The sequence below is a fragment of the Pimephales promelas genome, chromosome 16 (genome assembly GCF_988280905.1).
Source record: "Pimephales promelas chromosome 16, fPimPro1.hap1.1, whole genome shotgun sequence".
NCBI classification, from domain to species: Eukaryota; Metazoa; Chordata; class Actinopteri; order Cypriniformes; family Leuciscidae; genus Pimephales; species Pimephales promelas.
Window position 1 is genome coordinate 16,818,751 of NC_142784.1, and position 21,591 is coordinate 16,840,341.

The 21,591-nt window shown below is 36.8% G+C and overlaps 1 protein-coding gene across 5 annotated transcripts in view; it reads left to right on the forward strand.

The window, feature by feature from the left end:
• Positions 1 to 21,591, forward strand: part of stard13b (StAR related lipid transfer domain containing 13b) — a 109,629-nt gene that overhangs the window by 50,884 nt on the left and 37,154 nt on the right. The window contains exon 1 of one of the 5 annotated variants that reach the window (XM_039670524.2): positions 13,672 to 14,089. The exons of the other annotated variants lie outside the window; for them this stretch is intronic. Within the exon in view, the coding sequence (XP_039526458.2) occupies positions 13,966 to 14,089 (124 nt within the window). The 5' untranslated portion in view covers positions 13,672 to 13,965. Of the gene's footprint in view, positions 1 to 13,671; positions 14,090 to 21,591 lie in introns of those variants that run through there. 5 annotated transcript variants of the gene reach the window in all.

Sequence of the window (21,591 nt, forward strand, 5' to 3'; positions counted from 1 at the left end):
AAACAAAAAGCACTGTAATTATGTTATATTAAACTCAAAAAATCCGGGGCCATTGCAATGGAGTAAATAGAAAGACCCTGCACAAAAATGATCAATGCAACCATCACTGTAAGGAAATTATCAATCGGCCTCTTTGGATATGATGTATGCTATGGTTATACCCTATTGATTTTGCACTTCTGTTTAAGTTTTATCCCACATCAGTCACATCATAATGGCCAAATTCATTTCCAACTTCATCAGTAATATCGACCCCGCAAGAGTTGATGTAGCTAATGCAATTTGTATTGACTGGATATGCCCAGAAGACTACGTGCACATTAATCACCTGTCCCATGATCCCATAAAACCTTTGTCTTATTGTCCTTTCCCTTTCTATTCTGTTCATTATACCTTTCATTTTCATTTTCTTACTTTGGTTTTCTGTTCCTTTCCTTTAACTTTTTTTCCATTGTCCTCCTTTTCATCACATTCTTTTTCCCTTTCTTCTCCTTTTCTGCTTCATTTTGTTTTATTCTCTTTCCTTTTTTATTTTTCCTCTTTCTTTTCTCTTTTCCTTTTTCCTCTTCCCTTTCTGTTTTCCTTTCTCCTCCCTTCCCTTTTCTGCTGTGTTCTAAAACTGCCAACAGTGGTTATGTAAACCTCCTAAACTGCATATATGTGTTCAGGGTGAATCTTATGAATCCTGGCTCTTGCCAGCTGCTCTCCCAGACTGGCTCTCTTTTTCTCATCCAGGGTGGCTTGACTCTTAGTAGCCAGTGAGGGTGGCCCCTAACAGCTGCGCTCACTCACTCTGCAGTCGTGCCTGGCTGGCCTGTCTCAGTCTGTCTCTAAGGAGCCCTCCATATTTGAGGCCCTTTCAAGACAGAAACCAGGAGATCTGTGCCTGATTTACAGTGAGATGAAAGGGAGTGATGTCCTTGAAGGAGACTTGTTGGTCAATGCTTTTATATCTAGGCTATATATTTAAAATTTGCTAAGGGTGTATATTTTCGCACACAGCTTCCACTGGTGGAACCTATTGTGCTTCAAATTAGGGTGGAACTGTGAAAACAACCCAGTGATAGACGTTATTATTTTGACCTTGGTTTCCACCACATCTTTCAAAATACTGATGTTAAAAGAAATGAATAGCTGGCTTCAATTGCAAATAGAAGTGAACCCAATAAATACTGTTAGATAATTATTTTCACTGTATGATGAAACCTTTGACAATAATAGTTTTATAGATTGTTGTTTGAACTCCATGGTGACACAAAGCAAGGTAATGTGGCTGTTTGAGTGGCAGCCAGAAATTTTTAGACTTTGGACAGATTTAGATTTTTTCCCCTTTGGACTCAGGCAGTTTATAGTCCACAGTATAGTGCACAGTTTATAGTCCACCTGTTTTTAATGGAAACAGTGAGGGAAGTAAAGACATACAGGCTTCAGCATCCTTCACAAACTTATTTCAGCAAACTTAAAGTTATTTGTCTATTACCATTTTAGCTGCTATGGATTGAAGTTCAGTAACCCAAAAATCTTAAGCGCAATCCATTTGGTCATTATTAGGGATGTAAACGGTTCATCGTAATCAAACGGTAATCATCGGCTGATAGAACAATGCGAACGTGAAATGAGATTCTCACGCGAGAGACTCGACACAAATTTGAGGCGGCAAAAAAGAAACCAAACATGAGGCGGTCAAAACAGAGTGGACTATACAGCGTGCTAACCTCGAAAATCCAGCTGTATTCCAACAATGACTTAGCTCTCCTTAGGCTCCTTGCATGCTGGCTAATAACTTTTTTAAAGCTGGGTATCAAACATTACCAGCACTGTGTTGGACAGATTTGTTCAGCGGTGTTCTGAGGGAGAGAGAACGCGAGAGGTACGGGTGAGGGAGAGATGGCCTTTCTCAATCTGTGTTCTTGTCTGTCCTTGTGAAACGTCATTTGCCCAAGTACTGTCCCAATACACAAGTTTGCATTTTGGCAAGAATGGTTCAAAATCCCGGATGTGTTCTTGACACGCCCATTTTACCGAGGATGGATCGGTTGGTAACTTGTGTGAACTTGACGGCAGAAATATCCCAGCATTCAATTCTGCATTCGAGGAAGGAGAGGCAGGTCAATACGGTAATTCGTATTTCTACAATTACGTATGCTATTTCATCACTAAATTCACTTCTGAAAACATTCGAGATTATTTCACATTTTGGTATTTTTACGGAAATTTATGGCGAATCAAAAATGTGCTCAAACGTTTTCAGAAGTGAGAGTCTCCATAGCGCCTGCGGGTTAGCTAGCGAGCCAACCGGCCAGTTTGCTCACAGACTCGTTTTACCCCACAGTCAAGAGACCTTTGCAGCCTGGCTGTTATCGTCAATAATTCTTGTTATGTTTGGGCACTGCAGACGGTGTCTGTGCGTGCGGGGGTATTATTGTGCATAACCAGCAAGAACACATCGTCTCAAACTGCCTTCAGCGTTCTGTGTGCTCGTCACCTTGTGAGTTCATTCTTCCAAGAACAACTAGCAAGAGCGTTCTCCCCAAGAACACAAGTCTGTTCTTTGCATTTTTGGTTTTGAGAAACACCCAGAGAGAGCGAGAAGTAGTGTTGCGCTAATGCGCTACAGCGCTCTGCAATCAAATACGATTTTAAATAGGCTTAGTAAAAAATATATAAATATCGAAAATCAATGTGTGGCGATTTAAGTTATGTTCAGTTCTATATTTTCATACAAGTAGTCGTCAACCTGGATTATTATCAGTAGAATTCCTGGTGAAAACTTCATTACCCATGATGCTGTATAGAAACACTAATCAGAGATTCAAAAAAAGCTATATGTGGAAAAATTGTTCTTTAGCTCAGCCCACTCCCATTAAGAGTCGATCTCCCTACATTCTCAAAATGCTGAAATATTTGTGTGTGTGTGTATATATACAGTATATTAAAGAGTGCAGTGCTTCAGGGTTCTCCATCAGAACGCTAGCTGAGTATTGGGCGGCTCCTGCGTTAGCACACCACACGCATGTGTTGTGGTACTCATGCATCAGAGACTGACACGGAAGAGAAGAAATTGGTGAATAAAGTACAGTAGTTTTTTTTGGTTTTGTTTTTCGCGAAAAAGTATTCTAATCGCTTCTCAACATTAAAGGAGTAATTCACTTTTTTTTTACTTTAGCTGATAATTTACTCACCCCCATGTCACCCAAGATGTCCATGTCTTTCTTTCTTCAGTCGAAAAGAAATTAATGTTTTTCATGAAAACATTCCAGGATTTTTCTCCATATAATGCACTCCACTGGGCACCAAACGGTTCAAGGTCCAATTGAGAGTTTCAGTGCAGCTTCAAAGGGCTTTAAACGATACCAGACGATGAATAAGGGTCTTATAATAAGACTTAGTATGGGGACATTTAATATTCAACAATATTATTGATCTGTGTAGTCACTGTGAAGCTGCTTTGATAGAATCTGTATTGTAAAGCGCTATATAAATAAAGGTGACTTGACTTGACTGTCTACTCTATACTTTCCTACTATATTAAAGGCAAAATCTGCAAAAAAAACAACAACCAAAAGTTAGTTATTATAGACGTTCTGTTCACATATGAGAGTATATACTATTACGTGATCTTTTTAGCCTCCCTCTGTTTCTCCATGGCCCAAATCAATGACATCATGAGTTAAATTTACAGGCAGGTCGTCATGTGGCCTGGCAGGCTGTACTGTAAAGAGAGCCGCTACCATAGGGAGAGCACGAAATATTCCACATGTGGAAAGAAAGAAAATGGCCTGTGGCTTCGTGTGGACATCCATTGTTGGCACTGGTAGTTTGGAATTCTGTAATGCTGAATTGCTTTTTTAGTCTCAATTAAGTTTTATAAGTCCTGCGATTGTTTTTTGTAAGGATTGATGGATTATATGGTTTGCCTCTGTGTTGAAAAAAGCAATTTGCCCAGTGTAACATTTTAATTCCTTACTGCATCATCACAGGTTCTTGCGCTAAGGAATCTTTCTCAATAATTCCTTATAATTTGATAAACTCATGCTTGCCAGAGTGTGATTTCCTCTCAATAGAGATGTCGTTGAGGGATTGAATGGCCACTAATTTGGATCAGGCCCCATTGTACAAGACTTGTCACCTCTGCTTTCCCCATCAATTACATGCACTGCACTGCAAATCCCTGGATGAATAAATGTCCAAGAACAATCCAAGGAGCTGGAACATTTTCTTCTTTTTTTGAGCTTTGTTTTGTAAAGCTCTTTGTGTTTTCTTGTCAGAATTAAAATCCACCTCCAATACAGTGAGGAATCTTCAAAACAGGATATGCAGAGTCATTAGCTATAGGTACAGAAGGAACATTTCAATGGAAGTAAAATTTGTGTTGATGTGCATACAGTATATGCTCCATTCAAAAATTTGGGATCATTTTTATATATTTTTTTATATATTTTTGAACTCTGTTATGCTCACAATGGCTGCATTTATTTGATCATAATACAGTAAAACAAGTAATATTGTGTAATATTATTACAAAAATATTTATTTTAATATATTTCAATATGTAATTTATTACTGTAATGTGAAAGCTGTATTTTCAGCATCATTACTCCAGTCTTCAGTGTCACATGATCCTCCATAAATCATTCTAATATGTGGATTTGCTGCTCAAGAAACACTTATTATTTCTTCTTAATAAAGAATGGAAACCGTTATATACTGTAGTATCTATTTTCAGAATTCATTGATGAACAGAATGTTAGAAGATATAAATATTTTGCAACATTGTTAGTCTTTACTGTCATTTTAATCAATCAAATATGTCCTTGCTGAACAAAATATCAGTTTCTTTAAAAAAAAGTACAAATACATGTTTGAGCACCATTCATTATGACCACCTTGTCCTGTAATTTAGCAAATACATTTTGAAGTTTCATTCCAAACTCTTAAAATGTGAAGACAATGTAAAAGTGAAGTCATTGTGTTATTACTTTTCTAAATTGTTGGCCTTTTGTGGTGCATTAGTAGTATAGCAATATATTGCAGTGTTTTATATTAAAGGGATAGTTCACTTTATAATTAACTTTTGATATGTTTTAGCTCACCTCAAGGGTATCCAAGATGCAGGTGTCTTAGTTTCCACATTATTTTCAATTTTGATATTTTTCGGTCAAACCGTTCTTGTCTGTCAGTCATATAATGGAGGTATATGGGGTCCACCTCAAAGAGCATGCACAGAGAAGTCAAAATTAAACATGATTTAATGACTCGTAAATGTAAGTACACATTGATGGCCTAAGACACGAAACGAGCGGTTTGTATGAGAAAACGAACAGCATTTATATCGTTTTTACCTCTTGTAACCACAAGCGCCCGCATTATAAGAGGTAAAAACGATATAAATACTGTTCGTTTTCTCACACATACCACTCGTTTCGTGTTTTGGGCCATCAATGTGTACTTACATTTACGAGACATTAAATCATGTTTAATCTTGACTTCTCTGCATGCTTTTTTAGGTGGACCCCATAGACCTCCATTATTTGACTGACAGACAAGAATGGTTTGACCTAAAAATATCAAAATTGAAAATACTGTGGAAACAAAGACACCTACATCTTGGATGCCCTTAAGGTAAGCTAAAAAATTAATTTCAAAGTGAACTATCCCTTTAAGGCTATTTTTGCGCAATTACCCAAACACTTCATGTTTGGCTCATGCTTGTACAGGAAAGCTGCTCTGTTCTGCAGGATAGTGGGGCTTTCTTGTGGTTAAGTACTTATTAAACAATTTAGCCCTGCAATCAAAGAGGCAACAAACAGTAAAGAATCAACAGATGTTCCACTCTTGGTTTTGTGCCAAACATCTCGCCTGGACCGCCTTCTGTTTTCTAATTCGATAGTCAGTTTTCTTTTCTTTTTCCTTTTTCTGACAGCTTTGATAGATTCTATGTTTAAATCCAGTCTAATCTAAATTTAAATCTAATCTAGGATTCATTTCTAATCTTGTTTTGCCAAAAGACACTTCTCTGCTGTATTTAGTCTGCTCCAAAGATGTAAGATGGCATGAGTAGGACATTTGATTCGCTTGTTTGTTTTACCTTGTATCGAGTTGGGTTGGGCTGTACAGATGTCATTGGATTTATGTGATCCTAATCAAATGAAATGTTGAATGATTTCAGATGATAATATATCTTATATAGCATTCAGCCAGTAGAATGTTTGAGTCATGTCCATTATAATGAGAATTTGAACATACACAGCAGGCACATACAGTGTGTTTTAGTGGACAAATCAGATTGCGTACATGCAAATAAACACTGAGTGTTTGTGTTATAATCTGCTCTCTGCTAATAAAAGCCAGGTGGTGTGTGTGTGTGTGTGTGTGTGTGTGTGTGTGTGTGTGTGTGTGTGTGTGTGTGTGTGACTGACTGTAAATGTTTTCCCATGGACTTCTGTGGTTGGTTGAGGCCTAACAGATACTGACATGCTTTGTCATTCTGCTAGTTTGTAACAGTGAAACAATAGCATTCACAGACCCCCTCTGGCCCCTTCACGACATCTGTGTGTAAATCTTTGGGTTCTGGTCTACATTATTTTACTAAGTATAGCATGCTCTGATCACAAGTGACTTAAATAACACAATGTTGATTCTGCTATTTGTTTATTGATTTGTTTTTTTTTTATTCAGCTTGTTCCTTCTGTTCATTTATTTACAATTGGCTAGCAAATATTATACTATCTGTTACTGTTCATTGATTCATTCATTGATCCAGTTGTTTTTTTGTTCATTCAGGCGTTCGCTCATCTTGTTCAGTCACAAGTGACTAGCTAATGGTTTAGTCACTGTTGATTGATTCTGTTACTTTTGTATTGATTAAGTTTGCATACATTCAATTTATTTGTTCTGTGTGTTCAGTCACAAGTTAATAAAGCCAGTATTATTGTATTGATTCTGTTACTATTTATTGATTCGTTTGATTCATTAATTTACCCGGTTGTTTATTTATTGATTCAGTTGTTTGTTCGGTCAAAAAAAAAAAACAACAACAACTGAACTTTCTTTTTTAGGGAGTAAAGCAAGATTATAGTGCATTGATTCAGTTTTAATGAATTAATTTTGTTCATTAACAAATGGTTAGCAAACATAAACAGATCACTGATCATTCATTGATTCAGTTGGTTTGTTCCATTAGTTTATTCATTCTGTTCATTTCGGTAAAAGTGGCTAGCAAATATTTTTGTTGCTGTTTATTCTGTTATACTTTTCATTAAATTGATTCAGTTGTTTGTTTGTTCAGTTCATTCATTCTTTTTGTTCAGTCACATGTGACTAGCAAATATTATAGTGGACATTGGTTCTATTACTAAGCTATTCATTCATTTGGTTGTTTGTTAGTTAGTTTTCTCTTCGTTCAGTCACAAGTTGGCTAACAAATAGTATAGTAGTTGTTCTGTTACTTTTAATTGGTTCATTCATTGATTCAGTTGTTTGCTTGTTCATTCAGTTTATTCATTATGTTCATTCAGTCACAAGTTAGCAAATATTACAGTAGCTGTTTATTAAGTCATAATTTATTGATTCACTTATTGATTAATACATTTACCTGGTACTCATTCATTGATTCATTTGTTTGATCAGTTGATTAATACAATGTTGTCATAACTTATTGATCATATCATACATTTTTTAGGGAGTAATGCAATATTGTAGTGCATTACTTTTCAAAGTAACTTTCCCCAACACTGTAACTTCCCCAAAACATTTGGCTATTTCAAATTTTTATTATGAAAAACAAGAATGCCTTGCCTTTTATTTATTTCATAAATAATAACTTTTGGCAACTACTTAATACGTCACTCTTTAAAGGAGTGCATTGCAAATATACATGTATATGGCAGAAATAGGAAGAGTAGTATGACACTATGCTATTTCAAACATAACCACAGTCACTCAATTACATTTATGTAACAGCGATTTAAGAATATACATCTAACCTCATGATTCTAAAGTGAAGACCTGATGATGTTTTACTCAATGAATCACATTCAGCGAACTATTACTTTAAGATCCCTCTAGCCCCTAATCTAGAATCAGATATACATTACATTTGTGATTTTCTTTGGAAAACTGCAGCCCTGGCTTGGGAATATTTGCTTGGGAAATTTATAGTGCATGCATAAGATGGGTGAGTGTGAGTGGGAGAAAAGGCTGGTTGGGGGAGAATTCCACGCCTTGAATGCATTAGGCTGGGAAGCGTGATCCCCCTGGAGGATTCCTGGAGCCTGGCTTCAGACCTCACGGCCAAATGAGTGGGCCATTTGAAACCCCCCAAAAAAGAAAAAAATTGCTTCTCAACATCTGGGCCTTTTCTCATTGCAGCTCAGTGGTCAGTCCAGAGCTCAAGTCACTGGGCTTGTAGCCAAACAAACAAGAGGTGCAAGAGAAGATCACATGCGGTTTCATGTTTAATTCATAGTGCAGATTAAATGAAACCACTTGGGGTGAATACATATTTTATTTAGATGTGTGGGAACCAACACAAGGCATGAGGTTAAAGGGTTAGTTCACCCAAAAATGAAAATTAAGTCATTAATTACTCACCCCCATGCTGTTCCAACCCCGTAAGACCTTCGTTCATCTTCGGAACACAAATAAAGATATTTTTGATTGAATCTGAGAGCTGGATCAGTCCTACATAGACTGCCTAAGGGACTGGCTCTTGATGGCCCATAAAGTCATTAAATAAAAGGTTTAAATATTCCATGTGCATACAGCGGCTCAATTATAAGTTTATCAAGCGACGAGACTACTTTTTGTGCGGAAAAAACATTATTATTATATAAATATTCCATTACTTCTTTATGGGCGCATGCGCGAGAACTGAGACGAGGACGTTCTCATTCGTCTACTTCTTGTTACCGGCTGCTCACCGCTTAGGAGTTTTACCGCCCCCTACCGTATAAGATGATGTCCTGATATAGCTGGAAGCGCAAAACTTTCTGTTTACAAGCAGAGGAAGATGTGCGCTGTACATACGCTTTTCAAATTGCGTATTTTCTGCACTATAAGGTGCACTTAAAAGCCTTTAATCTTCTCAAAAAACGACAGTGTTCCTTATGATCCGGAGCGCCTTATATATGGATCATCATTTTATACGGTAGGTGGCGGTAAAACTCCTAAGCGGTAAGCAGCCGGTAACAAGAAGTAGACGAATGAGAACGTCCTCGTCTCAGTTCTCGCGCATGCGCCCATAAAGAAGTAATGGAATAGTGGAATAAAGTCGTTATTTATGTTTTTTCCGCACAAAAAGTAGTCTCGTCGCTTGATAAACTTATAATTGAGCCGCTGTATGCACATGGAATATTTAAACCTTTTATTTAATGACTTTATGGGCCATCAAGGGCCAGTCCCTTAGGGAGTCTATGTAGGACTGATCCAGCTCTCAGATTCAATCAAAAATATCTTTATTTGTGTTCCGAAGATGATCGAAGGTCTTACGGGGTTGGAACAGCATGGGGGTGAGTAATTAATGACTTAATTTTCATTTTTGGGTGAACTAACCCCTTAAAGACCATTAATTGTGCTCAAGTCTTTCAGATAAAATTCTTTTCATCGGAAGTCGACATGAAGCGGAAGTTGCAATAGTCTTTTCATCCATAATTGTGACGTACAGTATATAAATGTTGGGCGGGACATTATTTTGTATATCTGGAATTGATTGGATCATTGGATGGTGTGAGATTTGCTGTGAGTGACAGGTTGTCCCGCCCTCGCTCCAGTGAACGCATCATCAGAGAAGAGATGTCACTGCAAGTGGGAAGGAGGTTATTTTTATTAAAGATTATGAGGGCAAATTAAAACTCTTTTAAATGATGTGCATGAATGAATTATTTATAATAAACACCACAATGTTCCACAAAAAAAAATGTTGATTTCATGCTGAGAGGAACAGTACACATGAACCCTAAAGGGTCTGTGTAGAAGGAAGATTGCTTGATGGGGTCTTGCCAAAACAAGCAACCCGGGACGATCACTTCCTCCCCTTACATCACTGCTTCCTGTGTGTATCCTCCAATAGTCCAGCCATAATAATCTTATCCTTGATATCAACAATCTTATGATGTTGAAAAACGTCGCAGCAAAAGGAATGATAGCACGGAGCCATGAGCGTAGGGCTTCCTGTCAGAGGCTTTGATCGGGAACATGACCCGCATGACCCCATTACTGAGCACAGGACCAGACTAAAGGCTTGCGTTAAATAGGCTCAAATATTTTTAAACGAGGAATTTCGTTATCGTAAAGTTCATGTGGTTTCAATTGCGTATCTCGACGCTGGTGGGAATGCAGAGACACCAGCTTGGCTACTGTGCAAATGCTCCGGCTGGCAGAAGTCCACCCACCTGGCAAACGTTGAGGGTTTGCTCTGTAAATTTTGTGAAACTAATTATTTAGTTACTTCATATAAGCCCTCATAGATCCACATCTGGGCTGACAGATCTCTTTCACAATATCCATTTCGGTTTTAATCTCGAAGATCAGTTTATTTAATGAGACGCTTGGAGCGGTTGTGAACGTATCAAGTTGGATGTATTATAAGTTATGGTTTAATGCTTTCTGGTTATTTCATTGTAGATTGCTTGAAATGAAACGTGACCGCACAGACAGCCGACGACACGTTCGGCATCTTACTGCTTTGACAGCGAGGCTGAGTGTCATCAAGGTTGTGCTGACTGCTAGTTTGGTATTTTGCTCCCTGGACTGGTTTTATAATGAAAAGCCTGCCCTGTCCTGAAGTTTAAAGTGATGGGTCTCTCGAAGAGATCAGCTGCTGACAGACAGGAGATCAAGGGCTCAGAACAGCCAGCTGGAGCAGTGATGGAGAGAGACAGTTGCTGAGGTGGACAGACCCTTACTTTGCAGTATTAAGCGGTCTGTGTGTTAGACACATGAATCTGAGAATAGAAAGCTGTCATTTAGGTGGTCTTCATTTTATCTTATTTTTTTGAACCACTCAAGTCTAGATATTGAATATATCTATCTGTCTGTTTTTATTTATTTTTATAAACTATTACTATATATAGCTATATAAATTTGTACATATACTACACTATGCATTATATATATATATATATATATATATATATTAGTGCTGTCAAGCGATTAAAATATTTAATCGCGATTAATCGCATTGATGTCATAGTTAACTTGCGATTAATCGCAATCAATCGCTTATTTTTATCTATTCCGAATGTCTCTTGATTTATTTTTGTCCCATTAATTTTTATCAACATGGAAAAGTGGAAATGTTTTTTATTGAAAACAACATCGGCATATACTGTGTTCAAATTCACACTAACACTCTCACTTGGCGCAAATAATCTCTCAATGTAACACTGGGTGAAATAAATACTGACAAGGTCCTGAATTCGCATCCGCTGTGTGTGTGTGTGTGTGTGCTTGGCCATCATCAATTGCTATGTCAGACTGGACGTGCTGCGATGATCGCTCAGTTCACAACGACAAAACACACACATTCAGAATCTTATTGGCATCCATTTCGGCGTCTCACACTCATCATCCACTCTAAACGTAACGTTAACCAACTAGTTGGCCGGCTTGCACACCTAAACAAATGTGTGCGGCGTCATGCCTGTTGTTTTGTTTCCGGTCTAGCTAGATCCGCTTGTGTTTTGGTCGACGTAGCAACAAAACGTCCTTGCGCGGCACAAGCCATCGAAATGAATGTGTTTCGTAGCGCAGCACCACGTGTCTCGCATCCTGTTGCAAAACCATGTGAAAAAACTACAACGTTTGTTAGGCCAAATAGACCGTTAATCGTGTGATAAAAAAAATTGATGCAAAAAAATTGACGCCATTAAAATGGGTTTGCGTTAACGCCGTTAATAATGCGTTTAACTGACAGCCCTAATATATATATATGAAGAGTTCAGATGCAAAAGCCTCATGCCATTTGAAATGTTCTTCTTGAATGATGATTTTTATCAAACTTGTATATTTAAGTTCAGTAATTTCACTTAAATAACAATTAGCCTAATAGGTAATCATCATTGCCATTTAAGTGAAATCACTGAACTTAAATATACAAGCTTGATAAAAACGATCATTCTAGAAGAAAATTTCAAATGGCACTCAAAAGGCTTTTGCATCTGATCTCTTCATATATATATATATATATATGTGTGTGTGTGTGTGTAAATATAAATTACATACATATAATTCTAAAATGCATAATATAATTGACTGTTCCACTCAAGTTAATATCATATTGGCACAATTCAAATTTGGTCGACCTCGGAGCACACCGATTCCTAGTCTTTTCTTTAAGTGGTCAGATGGTCGTATCGCCAAGCCAGGCATTCCACTGCAGATCCCGCAAGAGGGGAAATGTTTGGCCCTAACCTTTGACCTTTGACACGTAAGCTGAGGCACAGCAGATGACCCCCCTCATGTTCTCCTGGTTGGTCTTTCCCATCAGATGACTCCATTAGTGAATAAAGCTCAGGCGCATTAATGGTCACACACCTACCTGTTCCCTACCTAGACACACGTTCCCAGACTTAACACTGTGTTCTCTCTGATCTCAAAAGACAACAAATACTGCACTTCTTCATGTTAGGACCTCATTCATTTCATAACAAATCCTGAATCCAGGAAAGATAGTAATCTGTTGCGAGTTTAACTGTGTGCTGTTGTCATTTATGTGAAAGGTATTCATTTCTCTTTTTGTCGTCGCCTAATTTTTCCATTCCAGACCTCTCAGCTTGGATCAACCCTTCATATTAGACAGAAAACCTGTCTCACAAAGCAATCTCCTCTGTTATGATGATAATGCCATGCTGAGTCCAAAATGGAATCCATAGAGGCCCATAATTAAATGAGCCGTCAGTGTTCATGGTATGTCTATCCTTCCTCAGCATGACCTTTTTTTTTTCAATATGTACCTTCATTTTTTACATGTAGTTTGTACTATTTTCAATCTAATAACGTTACATTACATTTAATATAATATTATATTTTAGTTTAGAGTATATACGTGAGTAGAGTTTTGTGCTTATTTGTCTAGAGTATTTGTCTAAGTCAGTGTCAGAATATAGGCGTATCGTATAATGTTATTGTTTATATTTAATATGTCAGTATTAATATTTTAAAATATAATGTATTTGTTCACAAATGCATTGTATTTACCGTATTCAAATCCTACACTGTAAAAAAAAAATGAGAATCAATAAGTTATGACAACATATGTTTTTACATTGATTTAACTCATCAAAATAAATTAAGCAATTTTCATACAGGATTCAACTAATTTTTTTTTTTTTAAGTCAGATTAATGTGATTTTAAATTGAAATGACTTAAAAATCCAAGTTGATTCTAGGCTACTTAAAAATTGAAGGCAGCAATTTTTCACAGTATAATTCAAATATAGATTTTCCCAGAAATACAATGTATATAGTATTTATTCAGATTTTACAAGTAGGCTAGAGCATTTTCTTAAAGCCTTTTTCCTGGGAAAAAAATACTAAAATGAGGAGCAAATATGGAGTGCATGAGTTTTTGGTGAGGCTTGACGTTGAGCTGTGAAATGAAGTCCTCCAACAGAAAGAGAGATAGAGGGAGAGGGAGAGAGCGGGAGAGAGAGTGATCATATGTTACAAGCTGAAGGAGAAACTTCAAACAAACCCACATCTGCTCTGCAACACACGGCAACTCCAGACAGCGGCTGCCCGTCTTTTACCGTCCACGTCCAGCGCCGTAAACTGGATTATTTGGGAGATTATTGCCACATTTTACTTTTCGCTATGCATTTATTTTTCGGAAAAGTTTCCCGTCGCGGTTTGCGGCTGCGGGGCAGGTGAAGAAGAGTACAAGGAGTCTCCCTCCCTATCTTTGAAACACTATAACGGGAGTTCGCGCGCGAGCCACTGATTGATTATTATGAGCTCGGACTGACGATGACAGCGAAACGAAAGTCTCTCACATTGACACTCAGGCGATCTTTCAGTGAGCATCTCAGAGAATCCACGACCAAAGCTTGGGATTTATTGTGGAAAAGTGTCAGAGAGAGACGACTTGCAGGTTAGTGACACGGAAAGTTCACGCTCAATGCGTTGTAGCGTTCATGTGAAATGACAGGCTATGGGTTTAGAAATAGTTTGCATTCATTTACTTTATTTTGATTATAGAGCATTGATGTTGAACTTTAAAATGGCTTAACCTTCGTATTTCGTTAGCTTTAGTGGTTTGGAGATACATGAGGCAAATAAATATTTCTCAGAGTAGGCGTAATGTTGAAAGTGAGTGTCTGTATATGTTTTACATAGTCTACTTTAATTTGTTTACTATAGATACGAAAACAAAACAAAACATCACCACTATTGCCTAGATAAAAAGATATTGTGCGTTGTCAGAACCTGCTTATAGAGCAAATTATAGGATTTTCACTTTCAGCGAAATATAAACAATTATAACGCACACATTGATTTGAAAAGCAATTAATGGAGCAAGGTAACATATAGCCTAGTAAAAATAAAAGTGCTGTTGGTAAATGGTTTACGTTTATAGGCTAATATAATTTGAAGCACATGTCAACATGCCACGACCTGAAAATAGCCTTATGCTGCTACTTAAACTTATACTTATAGGCTACAACAACTTCATTTCATACACAACGAATGAGGAGTTGTGCATAATCTATCTTCCACTTGAAAGCAGTACTTTCAACATTTAATCTTAGTGCATTTTGTTTAAGTAGAAATTTACTGAAATTAGACGTGTTAAACATTTAAAGAAACTATTTGGCTTGATGTATTCAGAACAGAGACACTTACCATGTTTGACCACTAGATGTCAGTCAGTGCAACCTGGTGCTTTTGTGGAAAACACTTGTAATCCCTTTTCATATTGGAGTTTCACTTTTCTGTATGGTGGCCCATCTGTTTGTTTTATTGGATAGTAATTAAAACCGCTGTTATTAGATTTAAATCTTTAACAGCTTGTGTATTTGTCTTGTTTATTTGGGTATGTGATCGGTCTGCCATGGGGATGGTGATGAAATGTGGAGGCATTGTTGGCATGCTTATCACGTTCATTTCCATATATGTAGTTCAGGGATGTGATGCCCTACGTAGGTGGCAGTCATGCGCACGATCTGGCCTGGCTGTTTATTCACATGCCAAACAATGAGGAGCCCTTTGAGGCATGACAGGGAAAAGATCAGTGTGGCTCCCGAGAGGGGTATATTTCAGTCTAACTTGAGCCTATTAAAAGTTCAACCATGAAGGATATTGTGGCAGATAGAGCTCCGCCTTTCAGTTTTGGCCTTTAAAGCAAAGTCTATTGTTATAAGCTTTAGACTAATTGAAATTGAGTAAATGACAATTTGTACAATAGAGTTTGGGTTTTAAAAGGCATTTATTTGACTATAAATACAGTCAAAAGAGCAATATTGTAAAATATTATTACAGTTTATTATAACTTTTCTATTTAACTGTATTTTAAAATGTAATTTATTCCTGTGATGGGAAAGCTATGTTATCAGCATCATTACTTACAGTTCTTTAGTGTCACATGATGATCCTTCATAAATGATTTTAATATGTGACCCTGCACCTCAAAACCAGTCACGGGTATTGAAATTGAGATGTATGCATAAGCTAAATAAATAGGCTTTTCATTGATATATGGTTTGTTAGAATAGGACAATATTTGGGCGAGATACAACTACAGTATATGGAAATCTGGAATCTGAGGGTGCAAAAAAATCGAAATATTGAGAAAATCACATTTAAAGTTGTCCATTTATGTTTGCGGTTGTGCTTCATTCACCCACAAAAATAAATGTTTTATATATTTACGGTAGGAAATCTTCATGGAACATGATCGTTGATTACTATCCTGATGATTTTTGGCATAAATTAAAAAATATATAATGTATTTTAGGCTATTGCCACCCGTGCAACTTGTGACTGGTTTTGTGACCCAGGTCACATATGATGATTTGCTGCACATGTAACATTTCTTATTATTATCAATATTGAAAAGAGGTTTGCTGCGTAATATTTTGGTGCAAACCGTGATTCTTTGATGAATAACAAGTTCAAGAGAGCAACATTTATTGTAAATATTTTTTACATTATACATGCATTTGATGTCATTTTTCATCATTTTAATGCATCCTTCCTGAACAAAAGTATTAATAAAAAAAATAGAAATAAAAAAACATCCCCAAATATCCCCAAACTTTTGAATGCTAATTTATCTGAAACAAACCTTACATACACAAGATTTTGACTCTGTTCAAATAATAGCTTATTCTGGCCAAGAACCACATATTTAGACAGGAAGACATTCTGACAGACAGGAAAAGCCACCAAATACAGGGATTTTTTTTGTCAATTGATTTGTGATTATTGTGGTGTAATCTACTTTTGATCAATTCAATATATTATGAGTTTATCTAAAATAGATTATACCACAATGACAAGCTAGTATGGAAAAAAATTAATAAAATAATAGCACGTTAGGTACCAAAGGTTCCCTCCAAAAGTAATACTGATCATTTCACAACTTTTTTTTTTTTAAGAATTGATGTTACTAACCGTACAAAATTTGGCATATAGTGATTATTTCTCAAAAGTGCTCGCCATACCAACCTGATATATGTACTTTTAAATTAAACTGATATATATAACTTTTTTTTTTTAAGTTGCGACACAGCCATTCAGCATGTAATTTAATGTACATGTACATTTTTTTGTGTACAGTGCTTATCAGAGAACCAGTGGGATTGATTCACTTCCGTTGCAAAGATCATTAGTTATTAACACAACACCGTCCCTGGATGACCTACTTCCTGTGAGATTCTGAATTGTGCATTCGCTGGGTTACTATTGTAACCTTTACATTTGCCAGTTTATTATTTTATTTTATTTCATTATATGTAAATGGATTATTTTATTTGGGAATGTTTTTCCTAAATTTTCATTTGTCTTATAAAAAGTGTTTATATACCATACCATACCATACCATCTTCTTCTGCTCATCCGGGGCCGGGTCGCGTTTTTTATATATATATATATATATATATATATATAGTGAGTGTGGCATCCAAGACTAAAGCATGACAGCCCACTTACTGTAGAATGAGGGATTTTTGTATTATTGTATTGTGATTGCATTATGGCCTCCATTTCAAATTGTTTCAGAGACTAGCACACTAAAAATCCTGACAATCCATTTGCAAAAGAGCCACACATCTATCATGGGACACGGGAAAGACGGATTACAATATTTAGCTCGTTTTGCACACGGCCCAGTCTGTAATACCATATAAAGTTATGCTTAAAAAAGGACCAGATTCCTCATAAATGTGATGCAGCTTTGACGTTTTCAATGGGAGATTCAATCAAACCAGAATTCAGAGGAGACAGCAGAAACATTTCGTTGTCTGCCGTCTCTCCCTGCCTGGAGCGAATCGCAAGCACCTGCTGGTTTTATCTGGCAACCGCCCACATTCAGCGGCCCTTCCCAGAAACCCACAGAGTAAATATTATGCCGATAACTTTTCTTTCCACTGGCTGTGTTGATATCTTCGCTCTCTGTATGCCTAAGTTGTGGAGTCAGCAGCATCCCAGACTGGAGTTTCTCAGCCAGGACGTTTTATTCGGAATCTGACGGGCCTCTCTCTCTCGTGGATAATCCTCATCTGACCTGATTGTGGAAGCCACAAAACTGTTTATTTTTGTTTCCATCAAAATTTAGCTATTAATTCATGAAGGTGTACAAATACAGTCACGTTTTCTTGGCAGATGCTTCTGGCTTCTGCCTTGGCTAGTGGAAAAATAGACAAATTAAGTACTAGAATGACTGTGAAGTAGCACTGGCTGTATTACATCCAAAAAAACATCCACCGCGCTGGTAAAAGATCTGAGGTTAAGATTTCTTTCATGCTGACGGCATTGAGTTCAAAACATGTTAAGACAGCTAGGTTGAATTTGGAGCAGTGGCTTCTCTATCTATGTTGGCTGAGGAATAATGTCGCACATGAGTACAAGAGTTGATAGTCAGCTTTAAACTGCTTTTTGTCGACAGAAGAAAAAAAGTTGTTTTATTTATTAATTTCTGTCACGACAAATATCATCACAGATGATAGACAATTAACACCCTAGCTTGTGAGTTAGTGTTTTGAAAACATTATATCTATATAAAAACGTCATATACAGAGAGAGCATTATGAAATTGTTGACTTGTCAGATCCAGTTGGCTGCTTCTTTCAACGCAAGATTATTATTGCACTATTACACTGTGCCTTGTTTACAAAACAATCTTCAGTCAAATGCTCCCAGAACAAACAAAGCGAACGTTCGCGTCAAAAGTGAACGTTCTTTCACTCATTCAGCGGACTCAGGCGCGTGGAGTATGTCAGAAATTGTATCCAGTTTAGACCGTGTCAGGGATTATATTATTTTTGCTTTTGACGTGAAGCTCACATTGACAGGTGTCAGCCATTAAAGGAGAACTCTGGCGCAAAATGAACCTTTGGTCTAATAAAACAATGGTAGTTGACCTTACTCTGAGAAAACTGTTTGGCGTATACGCTAGGGGCATTTAATAAGTAAAAAGAAATCGCTAGTTTATACCACTAGCAAGGCTCAAAATAGCCCCACACTAACACAGTGACATAATGAGGGTCCCTACATGCAAAACGGAGCATTGCGAACTTTGTAAGAGTACTGACCATTTAATAAGAAGATATTTTATAAAGACAGTGCACTTCGTGTATACAGGCGGCGCTATCTTTGGAAAACAGTCTAGACAAGTCGAACCACGAACGACGTTCATACAGTTCAGAAGTTCGCTGAACTTCATACAGTTCAGCTCACTTGTCAAGTCGTTCGTGGTTCGACTTGTCTATTACTTCTGAAAAAGTTGATTTTTTTTTTAAAATTTATCTTCCCAGAAAAGAAAAAAAAGAAAAAATGTTATTTAGCAAGAAAACTGACAATTTTTTTCCAAATGAGACATAAAAGCCCAAAATAACATATAAAATGTATCATAAACACCCAATGTGACATATAACATTACAGATCTTTGACAAGAAGTGGTTGTATTTAAAAAACAACAGCAGAAACATGTTTTAGGTCGTCTATGTAGTCTGTTTTATATGCCCCATAATTTTCCTTTTAAGGGGAAATTGGTCCGGGTTCTTATGTTAAAAAAAACAAAAAAACTTGCCAGCCACCACCAGCGTTTTTTAATCATTTTTACAAAAATGTAATGCCCCCCATAATATTTTGTTGTATGAATATGCAATACATACATATTGTATGTTGTCTGAACATGCAATATGTGTAACAAAAGAAAGAACAGAGCCTTTTTTATGTTTTATTAAATGTAAACTCAGCTTTTGTGTCTTTATCAGCTTCTACACATTTTTTTGTATCAACATTTGAATCTGGGTAAGTTTCATTAAAAAAAGCAAATAAAAAAAAAAACACAAAAAACAATAAAAAAAACAATGCTTTTATTGCTCGTTTCCGCTCCTTTTTTTTTTGTCTGCGTGAAAATTCTTTCCGAGATTCTGTACTCTTTCAGAAGATGCTAAATAGCGCCCCCTCTACCGTATAACACCGGAAACATGGAAATCCGTAAAATTCCATCAATGGCAGGGACAGAGTTAATTCTCAAAATTCCATAACTGCATTCAAATTATTACAGTAATTGCTATTGCGAGATTATTTTTTCCCAACATTTTAATATGTAGTTTAAGAATAGTTTATTTTAAACAAATAATAGTTATTTGTTTAAAATCAAAGTCAAAGGCCTAATAAGCCTTTACAACAACCGTTCTAAGGTGTCCCTTCAAATGGGAGAGAGAGAGAGAGAGAGAGAGAGAGAGAGAGAGAGAGAGAGAGAGAGAGAGAGAGAGAGAGAGAGAGCATGTGGAATGTGGATTCTTTGGCGAGTGGTGAGGAGGGTCTGTTCTCTCCTCCACTTTTGCATGCATTTATTCTGAGAGCTGTCAGACATTCATCCTTGGCTCCAGTATAGAGATGATGAGAGTCTTGGCGGTGGCAAGTTTGGCTCTGAATATTGAGCTAAATCTGGCAAAGCAAAGCACTCAGTTCTGCATGACAATGATGTTTGATCTGATTTCAATAACACATCTTCTCCTACATGAAGCTGAAATATGTTGTAGGAGAGACAATCTAAAGGGCAGTCTTGGTCAGTAAAGGTATAAAGTCTAGATTTTTTTATCACTCAATATAGTAGCCATAGACGTATAAATCTGTAATATATATATACACATGCATTTATGTTTATTATTATTAATTATTTTTTTTCTTATTTTTATTGTGCTGTATACACAGTATCACATGCAGGATTACATTAATAATCTATGGTTCTGTGTGGAAGGCAAATCACATCATTAGAGTCGGTCCATCGCTCAAACTCCTGCTCAGGGAGTTACACCTGTAGTAAAAAGAGCACCTTTGTACATTATTAGATAGCAGGAGTATGAACTGTACCTTGTTTATAAGCTCAAGCTTTGGGTCAACACATGAGATCATTTTAATGTAGCGAAACAACCTGTACAGAACGTCTTAAAACTGTTACAGAGTAGAAAACATGAAAACTTTCCTGTGGCGAGGGGCGTTGGAGTGAGGGATAGAGGTAGTTTATGTATAAATAACTGCAGGATTGCAGGCGCTGGTTGAATTGCGGTCTTTGTGTGGTTTCGAGTACGGTTAGTGTGTGCCAGTCTCTGGGAGGGGGCACAAAATGTGTTTAACTTGGTGTCCTGCCCATTCGTACCCTGTTCACTTGTTTATGTGCTCGCTCACACATAGACGAGGAGCGAGAGGCATATAACACATGCTTACAATAACTGTATGCTGTTCTCTCTTGCCTTAAGAGTAATGGAGTTTAGTCAAGAGAGGGTGGAACTATTTTCAGTATGAAGTGGAGTCTATTTCAGGCTGAAGACTCTGGTTGTTCCATGCAGCAATGGAACAGATGCTCTTGCAAACCTTCCGTTCATTCATTTTCATAATTCAAAGAATTATGTCAATTTTCCTTTCGTTTTTCATTTTCACACATTTGTATTTATTTAGTAAAGCTAAGCTCTTAGTGCCTTACATTTTATGAATTATGTACACTACATTAATATTCAAGTACATTAGATTTATGTACACATGTGACATGTTTAACAGATGGCAAGCGTGCAATTTGGATGGCATTTGCTTTATTGGTAGTTAAAAGGGAATTTGTATTGCACAAAATTCATGTAGATCTCATTTGTCTTTCATTGAAGCATCAGCATTCATGAAATATCGGTTAATGCAGAAAGCATTAGAGATCAACTACTATTTCTTGCTTAATTATGACCAATGTGGCTTATTTACAATGATTACTTATACACAATGATTGCTAAAATTTTAGTTAAGTACTCTCTAAAAATGCTAGGTTGTTTTAACCCCACTTTGGGTCAAATATGGACAAACCCAAACATTATGTAATTAAAAAATGTAACCCAATGGCTGGGTTTGTCCATATTTGACCCAAAGTTGGGTTAAAAC